Genomic DNA, 25417 nt, shown 5'->3' with positions numbered 1-25417 from the left:
GTCATAATTTCTGTAGTAATTACAGGATATCAGAGAGTTTGTTCATTGGAGCATAAATTCAAGTTGAAAACAGAATGATCATTAAACATTGAATTTATGTATATTAATCATTAAAATCATTTTACAAAAGTCTGAGTCTCTTGGGTGGGGAAGATATTTCAATCATCCTCATTTTTGGATCCTTATTCCAAGAACATCTTAGTGTAAAGTGTGATAGAGTTCTATTTCAGTGTTCCTTCTGAAATCCCATTTCATCATGGTGCTGTTATTTATACCTACTTATATCACATACATGTATGTATGTGTGAAAAATAGTTAGATAGAATGCCAAAACTTAATCATGCATATTGTTATTCATAACACAAATGTTAAGAATATTTCACACGTTGATATACATTATACAAAATATATTCTCAGAGACTAATTTGCAACTTATCTTCTTTAATCACATTTTCAAAAGTTAGAAAAAACATTAGTTCCTTTAGGTTTCTTGAAAATTATTTTAAATGCCCATAAAGCAATTTTGATATTTGTTTAAGAATAATTAAGCAAATGTAGCAAGATTTTTTTTCCAGGTTGGTTTTATGGAGAGCTATTCATGACTTTTGAGCTAACCAAAGTATAAATTGAAATACTACAGTAATTGAATTAAAACTACTGACAATGGACCACTGTAGCTCTATGGTTTTTTTTTAAATCACCTTTTTTATTCGAGACAGGGTTTCTCTGTGGTTTTGGAGCCTGTCCTGGAACTAGCTCTTGTAGACCAGGCTGGTCTCGAACTCACAGAGATCCACCTGCCTCTGCCTCCCGAGTGCTGGGATTAAAGGCGTGTGCCACCACCTCCTGGCCTTAAAACCACTTTTATAATTAATTGAATAAGCATTATTTCTGAGTCAGAAGATGATTGGCACTAAAGTAATACATGTAGGAATAGTATTTCAATGGTAATGAATGATTTTTAACCTATGAATACAGGAATGAAACTCAAAAAACAATTCTCAAAGTTACAGAAAAGAAAAGCCATATATTTATTAAATAATGGTAAGCTGACTTTGCTATGTATCTCGTGGACAAGTATCATACCAGTCCAATTTGTCTACTTTTTTTTGAGAATGTGCTTCATTAGGTATCATGTCTACCTTTTTATATATTATTGCCAAAATGCATAGGAAATAAAATTAGTGTTTATTTTAGGTGAGCAATAGCTTCCTTATCTTAAGGTAAAAATACATTTTCCCATAGTCTATAGCAGACTTTGCTCCAAACCATAGCACACAGGGCTTCTGTATAGTGAACAAGCTTGCATCTCCTGCCAGCGACTTAGCCTCTCTGGGGGAAGAAATGAAAATTTAAGATGATTCTACATTGCTCCTCCTTTAGATAGAACTCGTGGAAAAGAGGGTAGCTGGTGAAGATAACCAAATCTCTCTTCCACTCAATCAATTCCAATCTTAGTTAAACATTTTTCCCTAGAAACTTAAAAAAGTAAGCATTGGTTCTTATGATTGTTTTGAACTTTTACTTATCTTGGACTATTCTAAACGGTTTAGCTTCAGTGTTACGGTCCTCTGACCAAACTTGTCATTCTGCTTCCAACTAGTTCTGCTGAACCTTGCCCTCCCTTCCAGCACAGAAAATAGAACTCTCCTGGATGGGGGTGGGGTGGGTATAGGGTGACAGTGGAGGGGTGATAGTCAGTTTTGGGGGTGGGGAGTAATAGTCGGTAGTGGGGGTAGGGTAACAGAGGCCTTGGCATGTCATCAAAAAAAGTGGAGCTGATTGGAAACATATCTCAATAGATACCATTGCACAGAGGGAGAGATCGGCCGGACAATGAAATAAATAGTAAAGGATTTTGCTTGTCAAATACAACAAACCTAAGAAAACTCTGAACATTCCCATTCAAGTGTTCACAGCAGGGGATCCTTGATTGAAAGAAAATAAACAAGCCCAGCACCCTTATTGACTAAGTGTGATTCACCATTTCCCTTTTCAGTCTGTCATCTTATTCCACTTCATTTCCTTGTAGATGATATTCTATGCTATACTCTAACATAGGAAGCGGAAGTCATTTTAATCAGCTTTAGTTTGCAATTATGTACTATTTACTTGGTGTGTACCCGTGGGTACCACGGTGTCTGTGTGGAGCTCAGAGGACAACTTGCAGGAGTCGTTTCTCTCCTTTCCCTATGTGAGATCCAGGGATCACACTCGGGTCATTTGCAGACTGAATCATTTTGCTAGATTTTTACATCTTTTATTATTAGAATCTTTCAAATTTGTGTTTAGAATTTTGCACGTTCTTGCAAAATCGTTTTTTTTCTTATGTATGTATATGTGTGTGTATGTATAGTTTAGGTATATACATGTCTGTGTGTATCCATGTTTGGGAGGTTACACATACACCTATGTACATGTTTTGGAGGTGTCTCCCTCAATTTCTCTCCACCTTATACTCTGAGACACCATCTGTCTGTGCATCTGGAGCTCACGGATTCAGGTTATTAGCCAGCCACCTCCAGGAGTCCTCCAGTCTCCTACTCCCCAACACTGAGACTATTGATGTGAAACCATACTTGTCTTTTTATTTGACTCATGGAGATTAAAAGTCAGTTTCTCCTGCTTGTGTGAAAAGGATTTTGTAGATCAAACCATTTTGCTAGCCATTTTCTACCAAGTTCGTTAAGCGTTGTTAAGTGTAACAGACGTGCAGGTTAACAAGGTACCATGGTTCTTCTTTATCGTGGACCGCCACAAATGACACTTAGCAAAATACTCAATGGCAACCTGGGTCTCTAAGACTCTTAAGTTGGTGCTTTTGCTTTGGCAAAAATACTGGGCTTTTTAGATGAAGAAGCGTAAACATCCCAATTTGCCTTGATAATGTGATTCTATTTCTAAGGAAGAATTCAAAGGAAATGGGTGGAAATGAACACCAAATTCCATTTTATAACAACGGAAGAGTGAAGACCTCTCCTGTACTACATAAGAACTTGCCGTATGCCATAGTAATGTGAAGTCCTCTAAGACAATGTCCAATACTATTGTCCAGCAAGGAAAGACACTGTATAAAACACAAGCACAAATTGGCTATGGGAAAGCAACACATGGAAACGGGAATGTTAGCTGAATGTTTATCTGTGGATGGTGAGCTGACAGGCAGTTTTACTTCTAACCTTTTATGGATTTGTGAATATAATAATCATGTATTATTTTATGGCAATAATGAAAGCTATTATCTCAGACAGAGAGCAAAACCATTCAGCAACTTAATAGTGACTCATACCAAATTATTGGATTATAAAAAATTATTCTTATACGTTGAGTAATTTACTCCTACATTGAATGTATTTTTTTTATAATCTGCTGAACTTGGGATTTAAATGGTTTATTTTTTCAAATTATTGCTTAATCTTTCTACTATACTTTAAGGTTTTAGACTTGTAAGATTAAATTTTGCTCTTCGCCCCAGTCAGATTTCTTACACTAAGACCCTCTAGAACATAAAAACCCATCTCATACTATAAGATGCCCACATTTATTGGTATGTTATTTTTGATTTGTATGAGTAGAAATTCTACCAGTGAAAAATGATAAGAGCAAATAATAACAATCACCAAGTGTGTGTGTGTGTGTGTGTGTATGTGTGTGTTATAAAGAAGACAAAACAATAATATAGAAAAAGATTTAAGGTGATAAGAAGAACATGATAAAAAATTTAAAAATGTGGTTTTAACTGTATTTATAAAATACAGTTAAGACCTGATATGGTATTCTTAGTTTGTGTGACTAGTTACTCATGAACTTTATTGAGCATGGAGTTTCAGCACCACTAAATAGGAATACAATCAGATCGCTGAGCTTAAGAACACTGATATCATTCTTCAAGTTTATCTATAAACCAAGGGCTTGCACAAATGGAAAATAATATCTACAATACAGAAAGAAAAAGTACTTCAAAACAATCCATGGATGATTACTACAAGAATTCCTATGAAATATTGTTGACTAATGTCTTCAGATACAAAGGCCATGTGTAATACACACCTAGGTTCTTGAAACTATACAACCATTACAGTACTTTGATCTCATAAGTACCACAGAATCTAAAAAGATTCTATTTGAAATAGTAGTCAATTTTAGGGTTAGGCTGTTGGTTCAGATTCAGGATTTGCGGAAGATAACTTCAGGTTTTTTATATTTTAGAAACCTCAATGGTGTTTTTTTAAAGCAAACCCATGACCCAATCATGTAATGTCCACCCACACATGTGATATAACTCTAATCTACTAGTCCTTCCTCTGTCACACGTTTCTGCCCTGACAAAAAACACACCCTTCTGCATGCAGCTTTTACAAGCTTTTCCTTCCAACAATTCATTAATGAGGCAGTTATGTCATATTAATTTATTGAAAGCTGTCTAATTCTAAGCTTTTTCTCAGTGGTAATAAACTTACAAGATACTTAGACCCTGGGTGCACCTTGCCCATCTGCCTTACAAAAAGAATCTGAGAGGAACAAAGGGGAGGAACTTGAGGTAAATATGATCAAATTAAATTGTGTGAAATTTGTCCTGGTTAGGGCTTCTATTGCTGCACTGAACCATCACGACCAAAAGCAATTCAGGGATGAAAGGGTTTATTCGGCTTACACTTCCACATCACTACTCATCCTTGAAGGAAGTCAGGACAGAAACTCAAACAGGGGAGGAGGAACTTGGAGTCGGGAGCTGAAGCAGAGGCCATGGAGGGGTGCTGCTTACTGACTGGATTACTCCTCATGGCTTGCTCAACCTGCATTCTTATAGAACCCAGGACCACCATACCAGGAGTGACATCACCCAAAACAGACTGGGACCTCCCTGATCAATCACTAATTAAGAAAATGCTCTAGAGGCCATTCCTGCAGGCTGATCTTAGGGAAGTATTTGCTCAGTTGAAGTTCCCTGTCTCAGATGACTTTAGCTAGTATCAAGTTGATATAAAACTAGCCAGCAACAAATTCTCAGATAATTAACAAATGTATTTAAAAAATACTGCTATGTTAATATATCTGACTCTATTAATATATATGACTCTAATTTCCATTCCCTAAAACAAAACTAAGTGCATTTTGGAATATACACTGATGACTGTAGAAGAAATGATCATAAATATTTACTGTAGAATATCATTAATATTAAGATGTTTTTACCATATAAACAACACTGCGGGACAAGCCTAACACATGCTGAGTCTTTGTAGTCCTGTACACTATTGACTGTTGGGTTTTTTACTTTGAAAATTTATACAGTCTCCATGAAGGAGGAGTCCTGCTCATTTGCTTTGTTGCATGAATTGGAAAAATATAATATGTACTTCAACATACATAGGAGGACTGAATAGATGCAATCAATCCTGGTGAACCCTGAAGTGCTTTGCCTGGTACTAGTGAGGCTCAAAATAGCAGTTAGAAAATCTTATTATACTGTTTATATTTTATGACTATGCAAAATTGGTAGATATGTCAATAAATCATACTGTAAGTTTTATTATATTTCATTTATCACACATGTGTGTGTGCATGTGGGTGAGGGTCATAGGGCAACTTGTAGGAGTTGCTTTTCTCACTCCACTGTGTGGGTCCTAGTGATTGAACTCAGGTTGTCAGGCCTGGCAGCAAGGGTCATTACCCGCTGAGCCACCCCTCAGTTCAGAGCACACCACAAAATATTTAACCAACATTCTCATCAGAGCTGGAGATGATATTATGAGAGATCCAATTTGCGTCATAAGATTTTAATAATGTTTGATTCATGAGGGTTGAAATGGGCCAGTCAGATGTTTATGGAAATAATTCCCTCTTTGAAAACTGCAAAAAATGATTGGTGTTTCTTGGAATGAAGGGCTTATTGTTTGTACTTGATAATGTTTGTGTGAATTAGCCCATTAAAACTTACAGGTAAATATTATGTTTCCACTCATGAAGAATGGCCATTGTGATTCGGTTGATAAAGAACCACCATTTTGTTTGCTTGCTCTTGCACATATAAAGAAAAGCTAAGCTTTTGCTCCTGGTTTGAAGGAGAGGGCGGGGAAACGAGAGCTTGAGAAGTTAGAATTGTGCTCCTCTGCATTCCCTGTGGGATCTGGAAAGGGCTGAGGTGGGAAGAAGTCAGATCTTGGGATTAAAGGTGATGTGGGGGGGGTCTTCTGTTTTGTGTTGATTTCATTGGTTAAATAAAGAAACTGCCTTAGCCCTTTAATAGGACAGAAAATTAGGTAGGTGCAGTAGACAGAACAGAATGCTGGGAGAAAGAAGCCGAGTCAGGCAGTCGCCATGATTCTCCCACCCGACACAGACGCATGTTAAGATCTTTCCTGGTAAGCCACACCTCGTGGGGCTACCCACATTATTAGAAATGGGTTAAAGCAAGATGTGAGAACTAGCCAATAAGAGGCTGGAACTAATGGGCCAAGCAGTGTTTAAATGAATACAATTTGCGTGTTGTTATTTCGGGGCATAAGCTAGCTGGATGGCAGGATGCAGCCCACCGCCCCCGGGCCGTGCAGGGGCGGGGGCAAAAAAGCCCCACGTTGGGCACCACTCAGGTATTTTGTATGTGCTCATTCTTTTGGTAGATTCCAATTGGAAGAATCTCCTGAGCTCTACAGCCTACTGTAACTTCCACATCACTGATACCCTCATCTTCAGGCACTCCCTAAAATCACCCATGATACAAATGTCCATACTGTAGGTGAATCTGGATGCGGCAAGGCAAGCCCTCAGGATTCAGCCCATTCCCTCTGTCTTCAGTGAACATCTCTGGACTTTGAGACTAGAGTCAGAGCAACTTTGCTTCCTCAAAAACTATTATAGAGATAGGCCAATATTAAAGATAGTGTGTATTGGGCAATATCCTTTCTGTGGTTGTCCAGACTGCATTATGTATTATGCATTAAACCACACACACACAATCTTGGATTTCTGCCCTGTGGGTGTGCTTGTGTATTTACACATTCTATCATAATGAATCTGACTTTCCACACAGTGAACAGAAGATGGCTAAGCACTTCGCTTTTCAAAACATGGTACCCACAGCGATGAATACTTGAGAAGTATTTCTTTGCCTAACATACTTTAAAGCCATGAAGTCATGTTTACTTAGCTTATTAGTAAGTGAGCTAAGACAACTCATAGTTTTACTATTTTCTTTATTGTTAAACATTCTTTATTTTGGCTCCTTTAACATTTTTTGTGTGCTCAAGTATGTGTATGTGAACATATGTATGTGTGGTGCATGAGCATGTGTGTATGAAGCTCAGAGGCCAACCTCAGGTAATGGTAATTCCTCTACACATGATCCATCTTGGGCTTTTTTTGTTTAGTTTTATTTAGTACAGGGTTTCTCATAGGTCTGAAATTTTCCAGTTTGGCCATGCTGGCTGGCCAGTGAGCCTCAGCAAGCTTCCTATTTTCCCACTTTGGGGATTGCAAGCACTCATCATCAAGCCCTGCTTTTTATATGCATTCTGGGGATCAAACTCAGGTACTCATGCTTGCAGAGCAAGCACCGGGCTATCTTCAAGTCTCTCTGCACAGTTTTAAGAATAATTAAATGCAAATGAGTATTTTTGAAAGTGAATCAATTCATAGCAGTGAAGGAACACTGCTTAGTCACCCTCTTGCTTTCAGCATAACTCGACATTAGTGATTCTATAAATGGTAATTCCTCTTTCTATAACCTCTGAAAGGTTAAGAGATGAGAGGCAGGAGCTCCAGGCCTTTGACTGTGGCCTTCTGTGAACTGACCATGTAAGATGGCTAGGGCTTTGGTTCCTATCCTGTAAGATGGACTGTCTCGACATCCTACAATGCTGAGAGCTAAGTGAATAAATAGTCAGCTCAAACAAATTAATAAATATATCCTCAGACACATCATTCCGTCATGTAAGAATAATCATTGTACAGATTTTATCTGTATACAAGGTGAATGCTTGCTTTGTTTCCAAAATTCAGTAGTAAACTCTACCATATAACTGGAAAAGGGAACACAATAAACTTTTTTTCCTCCTTACTCTGTTTCTGACTCTCACGCATGGAGTCTTATACTCCCAGAGGAAAAAGCAAGACAGTGCTACGGAGACAAATAATGTTTCGGGAGAGCGGCACAGAGCTTGACCAATGTCAACAAAGAGCTCTGAGTTTGATCTTAAGAGATTATGAAGGACCTAGGTGTCTTCCTGAAGAATGGGCAAACGTTTTGGTGTAGTGGCATTTCATTTGTATTTTAATAAATAAAGCTTGCCTGAAGATCAGAGAATAAAACAGTCCCACTGGTCAGCCTTACAGACCAGGCAGTGATGACACACACCTTTAATTTCAGTAACACTAGTTTGCCATAGAAACCAGGTGGTAGTGATGCATACTTTTTATTTCAGCCTCAGAGAGAAATATAAGATGAAAGGAAACAGCTCTCAGACACAGTCTCATTCTGAGGATTTCTGGAGGAAAGATCGCCCTTTCGGACTGAGGTAGAGGTAAGGGCCAGTGGATGGCTGTTTTGCTTTTCTGACCTTTAGGTTGAACCCCAATATCAGACTCTGGGTTTTTATTAATCATGCTACATTGAGGGAGATGACTATGTTAATGATTCCAATTCTGTCATTAAACAATAGGTACAGGTAGCCAAACAGAATAGCATCTTTGTCGATCAGATAGGGAACGAGAAGTAGAATGCATTCCATTCACAAGTCTCCTGGTTCTACTGAGAGCAATGCAGTTTCAGGCATCTGATCTCTGGGTTCTAGTCAGATGATTGCTAGTACCATCTCTATGAAAAGCTAACAGCAGATTCACCACGTTTAGAAATGGCAGGGTACTAACCAAGCACTCCGAGATGTATTTAAATAGATGGATGCCTGGTCCTCTGCAGAGGCCTCAAATAAGCGTGGGCTCCACATGCTGCCAGTGTGCTCACAGTGCCCCTTACAGCTCTAAACCAAGGATAGGAACTCATGAATGTGGGAGGAAGCCCATGTTTGCTCCTTGTTTTGTTTTGCTTCAGTGAAAACACAGTCACCTGGAGGGCATGAAACTCCCCATCGTGGACACCCCAAAACCCCCAAGTTAAGACTCAGAGCTTCAGGGCACTCAACAGAGCGTGTGGTCCTTCACCTATGTCCAAGCTCTCTGTCCTGGGTCAGTGCCCTGAGAAGGTGCAAGGCCAAGCATCCCATGGCTAGTACGCTAATGACCCTTCTCTTCAGGGATTCTTAGCAAAGACCCTTCATCTCGTGTAAGTCACCTTCTAGAGAAGCTTTCTCTAGTCGAACAGGCTTTGTTCATAATTTCCTGAATGGATGTCTTAGTTGACTGTGTTTTCTGAAGCTGTCACTCCACACCACATACCCCAAGAATCATGGGGTTGAATCCTAAGTACTTAATTCTCTTTTTGTTTGTATTGCTTTGCTTTGTGCTTGAGACAGGGGCTTAGACTCAAACTTATCTTGTAACCAGACTGGTCTGAAGCTCACTACGTACCCCCAGGCTGCCGCAAGCTCATGGAAATCCTCCCCATGACTCGGAGTATCCTTTGGACCACTGCCTCTGTCTCCGGGTTTGTGGAGAAAGAAAGTATGATCGTCCTATGCATTTGCTCTTGCCATGCTCTGATCTGCACTCCTAAGGGTAGGGAATTTGAGGCAAGGGGAGTGGGTGGATGTAAAATGAAATAGAAATTGCTGAAGAGATGACAACCTTTTAACTGGAAAATTATCAGAGACAAGTTAAAAGTTGATCTGCAGTATGCAGAGATATCCAGGTATGCACAGGTAATAATCATACTATTTGTGGAAAGGGATAATGTAAGTAGATGGTTTCCAGTCTCCAAATGGTCAATTCCAGATCTATATTCTTTCTCTGGGATAAAGAAAGGGAGTAGGAGATAAAGCAAGTGGGGAGGGGGAACCTCCATAAAAAGAACAATGAATATATTTGTGCTAAATGTAGAAAAATAATTGAGAGAAAATGAAGATCCGAGAGACAAAGAAAAGCACAAAGCTTCTAATATAACAGGCACATTATTTGTAAGATAGAAAAACTTAACAAAAATCACTTTCAGAGTTTTAATTTCTTCCTAAATGTCCAAAAGGCAACATTAGTATGGAATAGAGTCTCACGCTGCTAAACACAGCTACATTAGAAGCTGAGGCAGGAGCTCACACACTCAAGCCCAGCTTGGTCCCCATAGTGAGATCTAGTCTGAAGACAAAAATAACACTACGAAGAAGGAAAGAGACTGGAAATGAGGGTCGTCACTCATGAGCAGAGCTCTTACCTAGCAAACAGGAGACTCCAGGCTCCATCTCAAACATCAGAGAAGAATAAAAGCAACATTCTAGAGAACAAGCACGTTATAAAGTCTTTGGTGGCAGCTGAGCAGCACAGACTCTAATATCTGCATCATGGATCTTCAGTGCGGGGCACCGCCAAATCTGACAGTCACCCACAAGTCCAATAGTGGAAGATACAAAGTGCTGGAAATAATCTGTGTTGCTGTCAAAATTCAGCAACAATGGAATAGGACAGGGAATAGAACCAATGGAATGTGAAAAAAAAAAAAAGAATAACAACAACTACAAAACCATAGGGCCTTATCTCAGACACAGAAATTGCATTCTTTTTAGCAAAAGCCAGACGATTACAATGGTAGGCCTCCCTAGCCATTAAGACCCAGCTGATGGAAAAAATGCCTAGAGGCAATTGGTCACATATGCTCACCTGTCCTTTCTTTGGTTAGTTCTGAGACCTAGAAAACCTGCAACACTACAGGCCAAGATTATTTTATATATTCTTCAATGTGCCTAGATTAACTCTAATGGCACTGCCATCTTGGACTATCTCCTACCAGAACTCCATGGTAACGCCACACTTTCCCTAGGTATCCTACCTCTAGCCCTCCAACCCGGTGATGGGAACATTTGGCCAAGCCTTTCTATCCCTGTCACTGTCCCTCTCTTGAACTCATCCTACTTGTTAACACCAGACTGACTTTCCTAAAGCCTCAACTTCCCTACCCACACTCCTTTTCTCAAGCCTGAAGGACTCCCCATCTTCTAGGTCCCCCTTTATGTACCATTCTGGCGGGTCTCCCAGGGATGTTCTGTGAAGGAAAGAATCATTACAAAGTCCTCAGCCTGGAGGTCAGAGTTGGACTCCTGTTGGCAGTGGTTAAAGCGAAACCTTGGGTGACTCCCTCTCTCCCTCATAGCGGACTTCCTCTCCCCTCCAGGCACTAGTGTGACCTTTAACATAGTCTTTTCATAGATGGCTATAAGGACTAGATGTTACCATCTCTGCAGAAAGCTCAGCTCTTTGTCACTGCACAATAAATGAAGAGGATTAGCATAAACTTGTTTAGATCCAATAGATGGAGTCTCTCTTCCCTGCATTTACTCGACTGCTGATTCCCCTTAGTTTTGTCCACTGCTCCAGGGCATTGAGAACACAGTTTCTTTACTGCAAAGCCATATGTTCCCTGGGCATCTCAAATGTATTGAAAGTATTAATACAAAACTTCTAGCAACTTGACTCCAATTCTCTCCATCTTGTTTTCTTGTTTCCCATGGAGCCGAAGCTCCTATGCATCTGATGAGAATCTAGGACTATGGGGGGGGGGGATTGTAAGAAAACAGTAAATAAATTCATCTTCTTTACTAACATTATTGATAAACATGACCCATGGTTGTTCTCCTTCAATGAGCCACACATTGTTAGTAGTGGCAAACCAGAACAATATAGCAGGGAACATCAAATTATAGAAAAATTCTGATCTTCACTTATAAGAGCAAGGAAGTCTTCAAAAATATATTTAAAAAAGCAGTTCTCGTTCCTATTTCTTATCAGATAACAAGGGAATGAAAAGGTTGGAAATCCCCCATCTAATCCGGGAACATATCTTGAGTGCTTGGCTCAATAGTTGAGATGGTTTGGCTTGAAATAATCATCACATTGTACACACTGTTTAGATCTGAGTCCTGCTAATTGTTCTTTCTCCATAGACCCCAAACTGAACGCTCCTTGGAGGAGTAGATGTGATAATAAACATAAGCCATAAATTAAAGTGTAGGGTACAGTGAATGTACAGTAAGTGCCAAGGTTCTAAGTAGGAGTTCTAAGTTCACTTGGGAGTCTATCCTGAGACCAAGTCTTTGCATCATGGGGGAGTTAATGGGCCATCACTGAGGATATGACAGAGGGTGGCGGACAGATGCCATTCATCTTCACATGTGGTACTTAGGGATTGTACCTTATGACCTAAGTACTCTCAATCTCACCTAGAACTGTTTTCTTTCTGTGAAGAATTCAAGCTGTCTCAAGTCACTGTTTGGAACATCTTAAACCACTCCTTGTCCAGAGAGCCAAGGCAGAAGGAAGCTGCTGACACTCTGCTGCAGCTGAGACCATGGTGGCAATCTCTGTTACAGGAGCACCTTACAGAACCATAAGGAGTCAGTGAAGAAAACTAAGCAACAAACCAACAAGAATGCTTTTCTCTGGGTGGGTGGTGGTGTGTGCCTTTAATCTCAGCACTTGGGGGTGGGGTTAGCAGATCTTTGTGAGTTCAAGGTCAGCCTGGCATACAGAGCTAGTTCTAGGACAGCCAGGGCTACACAAAGAAACCCTGTCTTAAAAAAAAGAAGAAGAAAGAAAGGAAGAAAGGAGAAAAAGAAAGAAAGGAAGGAATGAAGAAAAGAAGAAAGAAAAGTGTTTCTCTCCCTTAACTTTTAGTTCATTTCCATCCTCCAGCTAAACAGTTGGCATTCTGGACCTGTTCTCCTAAGCCACAATAACAATTAAAATGCATATTATCAGGGATTTGCATGGGAGCAACAGAAACCTGCACACACTGGGAAAGTACTCCTTGAACACAGCTCTTACAGGGAGCCATCCCAGCTCTCTCCTCTCCCTTTTACAAATTAACATATTTCAATCCAACAACAATATATCTGTCAAATTAGCCTGACTCTGATTGGCTATCAGTTGCTCTGGTGAGGCAACTCTTCCAATGTTCCCCCAAACCCCAAATAAATAGTGATCGAAACCGTCAAGGTACCTAGATCTTCCGCTCAGTGCTATGAAGAGGATGATCCATTTCTACCTTCAAATCCAGTAGGCAGCTAAAGCACACACACAGTCTCATAAAAGAGCAGTCTTTGCTAGCACCGCTAACATGATGCATGTCTTGAAAATTGCAGTGTGCTACTATTTGGAAGAGCCTTTGTTTCATCCTCTTCCCTTTTTGTTCCTTCTCCGAAGAGGTAGCAGTTTCCCCTCAAGCTCAGCCTCTAGCACCCTTCCCCTTAAGAGCCACTTAAATGACTGAGGATTAGAAACATGGCGGTTGGAATGGAGCCAGAGAGTTTAATGCTCCAGCTCATGCCTAGAAACTCCACAGTTTATAGTGGAATTAGGTGTGACTTGACTCATGGAAGAATGAGTGACAGTGGGAAGGAAGATGGGTGATCAGACAGGATATTTTGGTGCGATCAAAAGTAGTCACTAAACCTTTAGGAGGTGCTCTCTATCCATGCTCACTGTGCACTCTCCTGAAGGTTAGGAACATGTGCAGTTTATTTAACAATGTCCCAGGAAAAAACAAAGCTGGGGGCTTAGTGGTTAACAGGGCTTGTTACTTTTGCAGTGGAGCCAGGTTCAGTTCCCAGAACCCATATTGGGCAGCTCACAACTGTCTGTAACTCTAGATCTACAGAGATCTGGTGCCGTTTCTGGACTCCATGGCAACTGCACTCATGTGGTACACATAGACAGATGCTCATGCAAGCACACACACATACACACACACACACCACAGAGTAAGACTTCCTAAAGGTGACCAAGACTAGTGGTTCTCTAGAAGAGAAAGGGTTTAGTGGTCAGATTTCCAGTAGTCGGAGAAGGAAGACCTTAGAGGATTATGGAAATAAAAGGATGCAAAAGAATTCAAAAGTTTCTGGAGTCCTAGAGACATTTTAGACGTGCTCTGCACCTGCAAGGAGTTGAAATGTGACTAACCTGATAAAGAAGCTGAATTTTAAATTTTCAATTGTATGTAAATTTAAAAGTAGACAGTCATGTGGAGCTACCACGATAAAAAGAAAAAAGGCAACTTTGCTAAATATCTATCAGGAATAGTCACATAAGCTCAATATCCCCAGCAACCGGTATATAAACATGAACTGATATCCAAGACCACGAAACTGTAAAACCACTGCAACCATCATCTACAAGTTGCAAATCTATCAGGCTTAATCTGCTCCATCTATGTACCAATCCACATTTCCCATGGCCTCAGAGTCAAATCCAACGGACTGATTAAAAGAGGAAGTTAAGCATTTCTGTCTTGTTCTCAGTGAGTCTGTTCCTGTGTTATGATACCCACAAGCCACAAGAAAAGCTAGAATGGAGAGTGAAGAAACATAATCAATACACCCAAATCAGCTGTGATGGAGAGCAGAGATGTGGTGGCTTAAAGAAAAGTGGCCTTTGCTTCCCATGACAGTCAAAACAGGAGGCCCCAGCGTCAACAATCAGATGCAGGGCCAAGCTGCTAAAGTTTGAGATGTGTTTTGCCAGCGCAGTAGAAAGCAAGTGCAGCACCCAATATTTCTGAAGCTTCAAGGGCCCTTAAACATTATCCACTTCAAACTGTTCTACGGATGTATAAGCAATTTGAAACTCAGGGTAAAACAGCTAAGCACTCAGTGTCCCCGAGATAATCACCACACTTGGTCTCAGCTCCTTACTCTGGGCTTCTCCTCCCAACTGTCTCTCTGCCTCTGCTGAGATCAGGCAGAGCTTGGAAGAGATAAGGAGGCTTGAGGCCACCCTGCTTGCCCTACCCCATGGTGAACAGAAAATAAAGAATGGTTTAACCAACCGTGAGAGAGAGCACGGTTCAACACAAAAGTGTCCTGCCCTCACATCCAGACACAAAGGCCATGTGACTCACAGGTCACCAAATATCTCTAAGGAAGAAAGTTATTTTTAAAAAAGATGGTTTACCATTTTGTTTTCTGAGGATGACACACCTTTCGTTAAAGAAGTAGCTTAAGCTCTATTCAAAACCTACATGGGTGCAAAGGAGTCAGTTGCAAGGGTCAAGGCAAATGGTATCTCCTATTGCTGTGTTCTCAATGACTCAGTGGGACAGGAGAACGATGCAGAGATGAAAGGCAGTGATTGTCTGGAGGAAAACCAAGGACTTGGGGCTAACACTTAGGTATCTATCAAACTCAAACCTTGAGTAGGGGGAGAAACGGAGGTGACAAGGAGCAAATGCAGGAGACTGGGTTCCCCCGTGAGCAGGACAGGGTTTAGAAGCAAGGTTTCATCTCCTATTCAGAGCTTTCGCCAAACAGAGTGTGTCTCCACATCAGAAAAAGAGGAAAGAAAAGGGCAAGTGTCCCTCTGTCTCTGTGTGCCATAGTTTTATAAACCCTATGCTTTACCCAGCCCTCCCTCTCCTCTCTCTTCTCTCTCCCTTCCCTCACCCTCCATTTCTGTTTGAGCGAATGACACCTAGATAGGGCTCTCCTCAAACTCATGACCTTCCTGACTCCCTCTTCAGGGTGCTGGGATCACAGGCTGATGCCACCAAGCCTGGCTTTGTTGCAAGCATTTATTTATCTACTTACTTACTTAGGTTTTATACATTTGCAGTACTGGGAATCTAATAAACTTTTTGTGTGACAATTCAAATTCTCTACCACTGAGGTATATTCCCAGCCCAATGCCTGTTGTTTTTGTCTGAATGATATTTTTGAAGTAAAATTCCCTACCATTTTGTGTGTACCGTCATGGGATGCTAACAGAAAGAAGAAAATCAAAACCAGAAATGAGTTCACTTCACTACCTTGACTTACACACTTCCCTGGTTCTCATGCAGTCTTCTACTGATCTATGCCACCCCGCCGCGGCAAGGGCAGAAAGATAACCAGCGCTGCACATATTAAATGTCATATACTTTGAAATGCATACTGTGCTCTTATAAGCCAATCCCTGATGGAAAAAGAAAATACCAAACAAACTTCCAATATGGGACTTACATTCTGGTGCTGCTCGTCTTGTTGATGATGACAGATTTTCCAGTTTGATCCACGTTGTGATCCAGTCCAAAGTAGGCTGCCACCCGATGGACCAGCATCCTCTGATACGACGACATCTGGGGGAACTTTTTATAGTGGTTACTGGAACGGGATTACAGGAGGAATGAAACCGGCATCTCCGTTTCGTGTCTGTAGCATGTTTTACAGGCACTTCCACATCGCTGTCTCCCTTATCCAGAAACTCTTGCTGCCTTTCATTCCGGCATCACCGGACGCCCTCTCTCACAGACAAATTTCTACTATCACAGATTTATTGATCAGGCTGCGCTAGGCTTCGCTGTTTTGCAGCCACACATTCGTCTTGTCTGTTGCAAAGTGGTCTGGTTTAGTTCATGATACCTTATCAACAGAGGCAGGCAGAGGACAAGCTACATGACATAACGGAGATTGCAGATGTCTATCTGGAGATGTCTCATTACCCAGTTTACACCAAACACAGCACAATTATTTCCAGGCATAACTGACTGCAGACAGCTGGAGCCCATTAAAAAACTATAATAAAAATGAAAAGGGTCGCTTCTCATTACAACTCCTCCATGCTAATCAGTGTCCCTCTGTTTATAGCCATTTTGTCACAAAGTTAACAGGCAGGGACACGCATGATCCGAGCAATGACCACTCCAAAATGCAGTGCCCTCTCCATTTTGCACACCAAGACTCTCGTGAACTGATGTTTTATCTACCCACAACTCTCTCCGGCATGATTCATTAACTCAGATACTGAACTAAGACATGTCATCAAATTAGCTAGCATCGTCATTGAACATACTTGCTGTCACCAATGAAATCAATCATTTCCTGCTCCATTTTCAAGAGTATCATCCTGTCCCTGAAAAATAAATGTTCAAAGGAAAGGTCTCATGTACTTTTCAGTCTCCAAAGGGCAAATACAGTTTATCAAATGCAAGGGGAAGAAGAGAAGACCTGTGTCTGATTCAGCTTCAGATGCTGTGAACTCCTTGGCTTGCACGCCATGATTTTGAATTTAGGATTTTTCTCTCATCTCTCTTTCTACGTATTGGTATCATTTTAATGCTAATTATGATGTAAATTTTTGAATAATAAACATACAACTGCTAAAAACTTCAAGTCAAAAGAAACTGGGATGAAGCAAAGCTGGAGTATTGATTGTTCAGGAATATGTACCTGCACTGAGGTATAATTGATTGATGCAATATTGATCATTTTCTTTCTCTTCTTTTTCCTTTCCTTGGGGCTGGGGAAGTAGAGCTGCACACTCTAGCTTATGCAATGGGTAGTTATGTAAATATTACAGTCAGCCATCCACTGGGAGAGAAAGCTCAGGGGAGCTACCAGAGGAGGCCATTTGTGCATTATGCTTGATTTCTTAGAGGTGTTTTGATCAATCACCTTGCAATATTCTGTCTGAACCCCCTGCCCCCAGATAAGGGGCCTGTGCCACCATTTACCTGGAATTGTTCTTCAGAGTGTTGATGAGAAACTCGTGCAAGTCAATGCCTGTAGAGTCCGTATACTCTTGGCTGCAGTCTGAAACAAAGAGCAGGATGACTTTGAGCTGTCGGGGTTGATGGCGGGGACACAGGGGTGGGAAAGGGTCTGCCACCTTTCTGATTTCCCTCCTACTCAGGTACAGTCTAAAGGAAGCTCCCGGTGTGAAAATGCTTGCTGCCTGGCAGGGTAAGTTCAGAATGAAAGTGAGATTTGAGGGTTGGGATGCTCTTGACTGTGGGAAGACCCTGGTGTCAGAGGAGGGGAAGTGTGCACACTGGTGGTGGTGGAGTGTCAAATACCACGTGTTCTCACTATGCTGAAAATCAGCGGGGCACTGCCCCCACATGACAGGTACATCCAACCCACAGAGACCTCAAGAGCTTGTGATCCCCTGGCAACCTTTTCTGTTAAAATGGAGCAGTTAAAAAAAATAAAGCTTCTATTATAAACTATCTAAATATTAATCAGTACAAAATGAGGCAGGAGATAAATATTTTCAAGTCTTTCTGGTCTCCAGGTGATGGATAAATTCAGGTTTGTACAACCATTTTAGAAAGTTTAATCCCTTTCTTCTTATACCCAGTAAGCTTGAGGTTTGCATCCAGACACCAAGCTAACGATTTCAAGCAGGGATATGTTTGCAGCGCATGACATTAGGAGTAGCTGCCATTCCTAGGCTGGTGGGATTCCCTGCACTGTCTCCAGCCCGACTCTCTTCATTACAGTTTGACTTATGTCTACTTTGTGCAATTAGAAGGACGCCAGCACTCTGAAGTCCTCTATTGCAGGCCTGAGACTTTCGAAGGAATGGTGCTTTTTTCCAAATAGAGATGTGAGTTTTGTTTGCAAATGAAACAACAGAAACAGTGTACAGACACAGAGAGCAAAGTCCTCTGTGCCAGGGAGTGTGCTGACTACACACCCCTGTGTGGCTTACTGTGGGAAGGTGTCGAGGTCCTTGCTGTCTGTCTTCTGAGATAAGACTGAGAGTCGAGATGTAAAACTGTGCCTCACCATTGTTAGCTAATCCAAGTCAGTTGTCAATGAACCTGAATGCAGGAGCAGATTTGCTTTCCCCTTTTCCCTCCGCTTGTCACGGAGAACAGGAGATTCAAAAGTGAATTCAAAGAAAGAAGTGATGCTAAAAATAACCTCTCTAGCTACACAAATAAGGAAGCAGGAACAAAAAACCCAAAAAACAATGAGGTTCTTTTTTCCCCTTTTCTTTTCTTTTCTTTTCTTTTCTTTTACACATACAGGACCATTTGGGAAAATAGGTGCAGAATGCCCGGGGCTGTAAAGATGTGTTCAGTTTGCAATGTCTTCCAGCTGTATTTGTGCCCCAATTAAGCAAGGTAAGGAAATGATGTTCAAGTTCACCTTTTGATAACATTCTGATCTTGGATTTCTCAGAGGGTTTATCTCTGTTTTTATCCTTTTCTTTTTCTTTCTCAGAATCATCCTTCCTAGATTTATCCTCCTCTTGCAGGCTGGGGAAACTGGAAAGCTGTAAATGAATGAATTCCTGTGGGGGAAAAATATAATAATTTAGGGCCAGACGTAACTGCCTCTGCTTGGATTCCATTTTGCACAGAGGTTAGTAGGCATTGAAAAATGAGAGCCAGGTATGGATTCCTGTTTCTTAAATGGTTAACAACAATTGAGCCTGTCAGAGTCAAAGAACACTTGCTCTTTAAGGTGAACTAAAATCCAGGAGTCAGTGGGAGGTCAGAAGACACATCTAGTGCTAAACTTTGCCTCATGAATATTAACTTTAATCAAACTAAACTCCTGTAGAACACAACTCTTATTTTCTCTACAAGTTTAATTTTAAACGTGTAGGGGGAAATATTCCTTTATCTGCTCATATTGAATCCACTGTCATGTCTAAAAAAGGCTTCTCCAATTCCCTTCTAGAGTTCCTTATAAGGAGAAATGTGCACAGAGACAGACAGGTTCCAGTAGTCATAATCACAGTTAGAACCAAGGGAAAGAATGCACTCAACAGCCAGCTTACAGGAGAAAGCCTGTCGTGGAGCCAGGTCAAGAAGGATGCACGTGCTATGGAAAACCCAACTCTGATGCTGTGAGCATCCTAGGTCTGACGTCATGGGGATTGCTTACTAATGTCATTCATACTTTGTTATAATTCAGAGTCACGGAAAGCATTGCCTTTTAGAAAATGGAGTGAGTCCTGCTTTGTTTTCATAAGTTCTCTATAAATCTACGTTTGGGTCAGCTTAGTTACTGTTAATTCTTTCTCAGACAAATCCTCATAATCAGCTGCTAGGTACGGATGCAGTGTTGAGCTGCATCTACTATTGTAGTCACTTACTTTATTATTTATTTATTTATTTATTTTCTGGGAACAGTTCCGTTTGTATTGATTGACACGAAGTAGCCATTACTTTGAAAGCACATTTGCTTCTTTGAAGCAGAATGCTCCAAATGATGTTTTGTTGGGCTTTGAGTTCCTGGAAAGCATATGCAACAGGAGTTATGATGAACTGGGGAGGATGAGGCCAGGCTATGTATATGTGAAAAATCTGCCCAGGGGCACTGCTTCATTATGTGGGCAGGGGTGAGCAATGTTCCCAGTGAGGAAGAATGTTTCTCACAGAACGCTTCCTGCAACACTGGCCTTCAACACCTGTGACACTGGCCTTTAACTGTGCCCAGCTTGGGATTCAGAGTGGCACGAGTGGCACTGGTCAATTCTGGCTAATTGAATAAACACAAGGTAGCACTCCTCACAGCGAGCTGTATGCTTTGTGAGGAACCCCACTGGAAATGATAGCTTGAGGGAAGTCACCATGGTGGCAAGAGGAAAAAATAGAAACAAAAAGATCTCTAACCCCCACAATACAGAAGGTGAGATAAAACACGCCACCGCCATGCATTTTTAACTAAACTGGGACTTCTGAGTCCCAGGAGTTTATTCTGTGGGTGGATATATGCAGGATATGCAAATCAGAGTGAGGTTCTACCTTAGTCATTCTCTGCATGATGAGGGACAGAACTGTGGCAATCCAGGAGGGTTCAAGTAGGACCTAGGGTCTTGATTTTACTTTTACTTTCAGGAAATCCCTGAAACATTGCCTGCTGAGATGTGTCTTAGGAGGGGACGGGAAGAGTCATCCCATCAGTAGACTCGGGGACAAGCTGTGAACACGTGAGTCAGGAGAAACTCCTTCTTCAGAACTCTTGGAATCATCCATTCATCTCTAAGTTGGAAGCTAAAACTCACCATGTTGGCAATATATTCCACACATAAAAACAGAGGCCAAAGACATCCACTGTAGAAAAAGGGCACAAATTGGTGCTTTGTGTTGACAATTGCTACACTCAGGATTAAAAAAATATATTTTCTACACATAAATATACAGTATGGTGTAGAAAGAACACACAAAAAGTGCTGTAGAGTTGGTAAAAAACAATCTGTTATTTTTTAATATTTTTATTGATATGCTCAATATTAAAATACAAGTGTTAATAAATACATTGGTACAGGATAAGTTTATACCCAACAACAGTAAAAGAATGATTCAAGTTGCAGAAACACACTGGTCAGTAAATAATATAACATTGGAAAAGCACGCTTCCTTTAACTCAAAGACAGACTGAACCATCCATCAGGTGTGGGGCTGAGATCAAGTAATACAGGGAACGAGAGTTTTCCCCACACGAGAAAATGAAGGCAGTTTTCCAAATACTGTGAATATACAAACATGGGGGAAGCGATACATTCCATGTACTGTATACTTCTGTGGGAGTCAGTCCGCACATTTTCTAAGTGTCCAGTGGTATCTACTGAAGGCAATATATATAAACTCCAAGAAGGGACCACTTGCTTATATATGTGTCTGTTGGTTTTCTACCAACCCCATATCTCCGCCATTCTTTGGCTAGCCAACAGAAAGCTCGAGGACCCTAGCTCTCTCCTCCTATACTAGTCCTGTTTTCTGGGTTCAGAACCAGCAGGAACAAAGCACCGTTTGCACCCACTGTGTGGAAGTACCTAGATCTGCCTCTGGAATGGGTGCTATGATACAGGTGACCCCTACCAAAACTCCTCCTGTTCCTTGTTAAAGGAGACAAAGAATAGATGACGTCTACAGAGGCTGGCCTCCTTTGCCTGGCATTAGGAGTGAGGGACAACTGGGCCGTTACTTCTCCCAGAGTCTACAGGGTTTCACGCAAACCATCTGCCGTACATTAGAAACCATCAATCCACATTGATAGTACAAGGCATGATATTCATATCATTCCACCTTTTCCATCGCCATTAATAATAGAAGCACACAGAAAATGCTGAAGAAAAGCCACATGTTTCTCAGAGCCCAAGTTTAAAAGAAAAAAAAGGCTGTATACGAAACACAATAATGGCTACTGAATGACAGCTTGCTTGTGCCTCTCCACATGAGTGGCATGTTAAGAAAATGAGACTAGAAAAGAAAACACTCTTAGGACAAAATCTATAAGGAATTTGTTTTTTGGTTCTTTAAAAGAAGGTGCTCTCCATGTTCTCTGTGTCAGTAAAGAGAATGCAGAGGATTTCAATTAAAGTGAGAAGGGAGGAGGGGATGAAAGAGAAGCCAAACAAAAGCGAATGATTTTGTAATCAATTTTTCCTCCCTTGGGCTCTTAGGCAGATCATCTGACTTTTGTCTTAACTGCCTTTGCCTCTGATAAAATAAGAAAAATAATCTGCATCAAGACCGTGTTTTTCAGAAGTAAATATAATGGCTAAAAGGCAAAAAAAAAAAAAAAAGCTATGAAGGGCTCCATTTGCTCACGAAGAGTTTTCCTGGACTTTTACGTTTTGGGCGCCAATTCATCTTGCAGAAAGGAGCAAAGGCAAGGATGACACAGCAGCTAATTAGTATCAAATTCGCCACCAGCTCAGACGCTTTTCTGGAACATTTTGCAGTATTCACCCAAAAATAAAATTTAAAAATCTCTCTCAAGAGGCCATAAGGGTATTTCTCCAAAACTCAGGGCACCTTAGCCACTGTTTCTTAAGTCTCATAGGAGCCAACAGTTGTGTGGGATTTTTTGTTTGTTTGTTTTTATAGGCAGGTGCATTTGGGCAGCTGAGAGGTAAGTTGTCTCCCTAAAGACAGGGTACTTGGGGTGTATTTGGTTCAGCCTTATCAAGAGAGAGCCTTGGTGGACTTCCAGTACTATTGTGCCCACTTATATCTTTTTGTTTTAAAGTTAAGTTTTAATCTAAATTCTTTTGAGTTTCTTTCCATTTGCAGTTTTCAGAGAGTCTGGAAAAAAAACAAATGCAATATCCTCTGTTACACATTTAAACTAGTTGTGTATGGGGGCGGATGGGTGTGAATGTGGGTGGGGGAATATTTGCATATTCGTGGGAGGCACACAGGGTGTATGGGTACGTGTACACGTGGATTTGGAGGACGACCTCGTTTCCTCTGGTGCCATCTACCACTTTCTTTTTCTTTGTTTGAGACCTGGGGTTCACTGACTAGACCCTAGGCTGGCTGGCCCTTGAACCCCAGGAGCCAATCTGCCTGACTCAACTTCCACTGTGCTGAGAGAACAAACCACGGCCAGCTTTTTAAGTGCGTTTTGGGTGTTGAACTTAGGCTCACAGCCTTGTGGGACAAGCAGTTTACTTGCTAGGTTATGGACCCAGCTCCAAACTTCTAACTATGCAGCCTGTCTCAAAAATGGGATGAAGCAAGGAAACGCCTCTCCAATTCCTATTCTCTTCCCTAAAACATGGTTTAGTGTCAAATTAGCAATTGGCCATTCAAACAGAGATCTAGTCATGCAAGTCCTTCTCAAAGCAGACTTTATACCTGATCTTGATGACTGTCCCCTCCAGGTCTAGCAGAAGACTCTTCGCAGACAGCCAGGCTTCTGGTGAGCTTCCCTTTGCCTGCTCCTGACTGGGGATTGAGGAAGGCAGGTAAAAAACAGAAAATATTCTCAGACTGTCAAAGGACAGGCACCACAATGGAACAAATATTTCCAAATCAGGTTCCTCAGAGCAGGATCTAAAGTGCTGCATGATTCTGTGTGCAAAGGGCGAAGAGAGAATCCGAAAGCCCTTGCCAAAGGTGGAAGACAAACTTATGCAACAATTTTTCACTCTCTTGACCCATGTGTGTGATGGGTGAATGGCTATCATTTTGTGAAAATATCAGAAGAAACACTCCACAATGAATTTCCATTGAAACTAAATTAGAAGGTTCCACTAAGGAGGCGCTCGCTCCAAGCACTGAGACACTCTCCAGTTACTTCTAGGTAGAAATCACTTAGAAGATTGAAATGTCCACTCTAAATTTACCTTCAAACAAACAAACAAAAACTCCTGTGTAAAGCAGCACTGCAGCCTTCGGTGTTAAAAATACAAAACAAAAACAAACGAAAAACAGAGAAATTAGAAATTAGAATGCTATGGGTGTTCAGGTCGTAAACAAGAAGCACCTCTATCAGAAAAAAGGTCGAGGGTCACAACCACGTTGTAAACAACAGCCAGGACCCACCACAGCCTGGCCGTGGGGCACACCTGCAGCTTTGATGGGAAATGTGTGATTTACTGGAACTGGTAGTGACTCTCTTGGGAAGCTGAAGATCCCTACCTTGGATTTTCTTCTCTCTTGGTTCTGAGCCGCCAGTCGCCGCTGCGTGGTAGAAACAGAAGAAAGCAAATAGTCAATAATGGAGCTCTCTTCAATAAAAGCAAAGGTATTCTGGCCATCACCAGGAAGGACACCCTCCTGGCCAAAGTCCCAAATTTTGACATTGTCATTTATAGTTCTTTTTCCTCAGAGCCAACACTGGAGAGAAGAGAAGACAGTCTGGCTGATGGATCTTTATGTGATCATTGACCTTTGAGAAGATTGGCTCATGGAAAATGCTAACACATTGGTAAATCAGTTAAAAGAAAACCTGTACCATTTACAAACTCAGTTGACCTTCCCCGAACCAGCGTTTTCTTTTTGTAATTCACTTCCTGTTTAATCCTGCTTCTCCCCTGCTTCTTCCAGCTGCTGAAAGCACCCACTCCTCCCCCCAATCCCTTTAATGTCCTGACTCTTCAGCTGGGGACTCTCGAGGTTAGACTGGTCTGATAAGATTCAAAACTAAACATGTCTGTGGTGAATAGAATACATGACTTTGACATTTCTCAGCTATGAGCTATGTCTCTGTCTTTCCATGAGGCAGGGAATCTGGGTCAAGATGCTAAAAAGCATTACACACAGAGCTTGAGGTGGTCTAGTGAGGGGTAGTAGTGGGCTCCTGTATGCAGATTCAGTAATTAAATATGCTCCTTTGAATTTTAGTTTTCATTTCTAAAGGCATCTTGTGGCTTCATTTAAAAACAACAAAACAAACAAGCAAACACAATTGGATGAGGATTTGCCCATTGATCTCCTGAATCCTGGTCTACTAAATTCCTAAAGCAGTTTTAGATGCTTCCTAGAGGTGAAAAGCTGAGGACAAGCCCCCCTGGCTCACCTGAAGTTCCAGCTTCTCTTCCTCATCCAGACTTTCCGATTTGAGGATGCCATTTTCCGGGGCAGACTCTGGCTCAGCCCGCCCTTCCTCCACTATGGTTGGGTTCAGTTCTCCTTGCTCAGACATTCTCCCAGATGCAAATTAAAACAACGAAGTTTTAGGTCCTAAAAGGTTAGATGGTATCAGAAAACAGTATCAGTTTGCAAAGGAGCCTTGCTAATTATTCTTGAGCTCTCTTGCGTCCCCCTGCGAATTCACAGGCAGAGGTGCAGGCCAGCATCCCTGCCAACTTGCCAAGC

The 25417-nt window shown here is 41.3% G+C and overlaps 1 protein-coding gene across 40 annotated transcripts in view; it reads right to left on the bottom strand.

Annotated features, from left to right (window-relative positions):
• Arpp21 (cAMP regulated phosphoprotein 21) overlaps positions 1–25417 on the bottom strand; it is a 161502-nt gene that overhangs the window by 88469 nt on the left and 47616 nt on the right. For 35 of the 40 annotated variants that reach the window (XR_012909943.1, XR_012909942.1, XR_012909944.1 and 32 more), the window contains 7 exons: positions 25119–25282; positions 24239–24280; positions 23453–23542; positions 19005–19149; positions 17582–17660; positions 16921–16980; positions 16092–16232 (listed from right to left, as the gene is read on the bottom strand). Coding sequence is in view for 36 of the 40 variants with exons in the window: in XM_075964338.1 (XP_075820453.1) it covers positions 16092–16232; positions 16921–16980; positions 17582–17660; positions 19005–19149; positions 23453–23542; positions 24239–24280; positions 25119–25244 (683 nt within the window). In the remaining 4 variants the exon portion in view is untranslated. Of the gene's footprint in view, positions 1–16091; positions 16233–16920; positions 16981–17581; positions 17661–19004; positions 19150–21042; positions 22898–23452; positions 23543–24238; positions 24281–25118; positions 25283–25417 lie in introns of those variants that run through there. The other 5 variants (XM_075964374.1, XM_075964371.1, XM_075964370.1 and 2 more) reach the window with 1 other exon arrangement.

The sequence above is a fragment of the Microtus pennsylvanicus genome, chromosome 3 (assembly GCF_037038515.1).
Source record: "Microtus pennsylvanicus isolate mMicPen1 chromosome 3, mMicPen1.hap1, whole genome shotgun sequence".
NCBI classification, from domain to species: Eukaryota; Metazoa; Chordata; class Mammalia; order Rodentia; family Cricetidae; genus Microtus; species Microtus pennsylvanicus.
The sequence above is the reverse complement of the archived record's forward strand: the minus strand, read 5'-3'. Positions and strand labels throughout refer to the sequence as shown.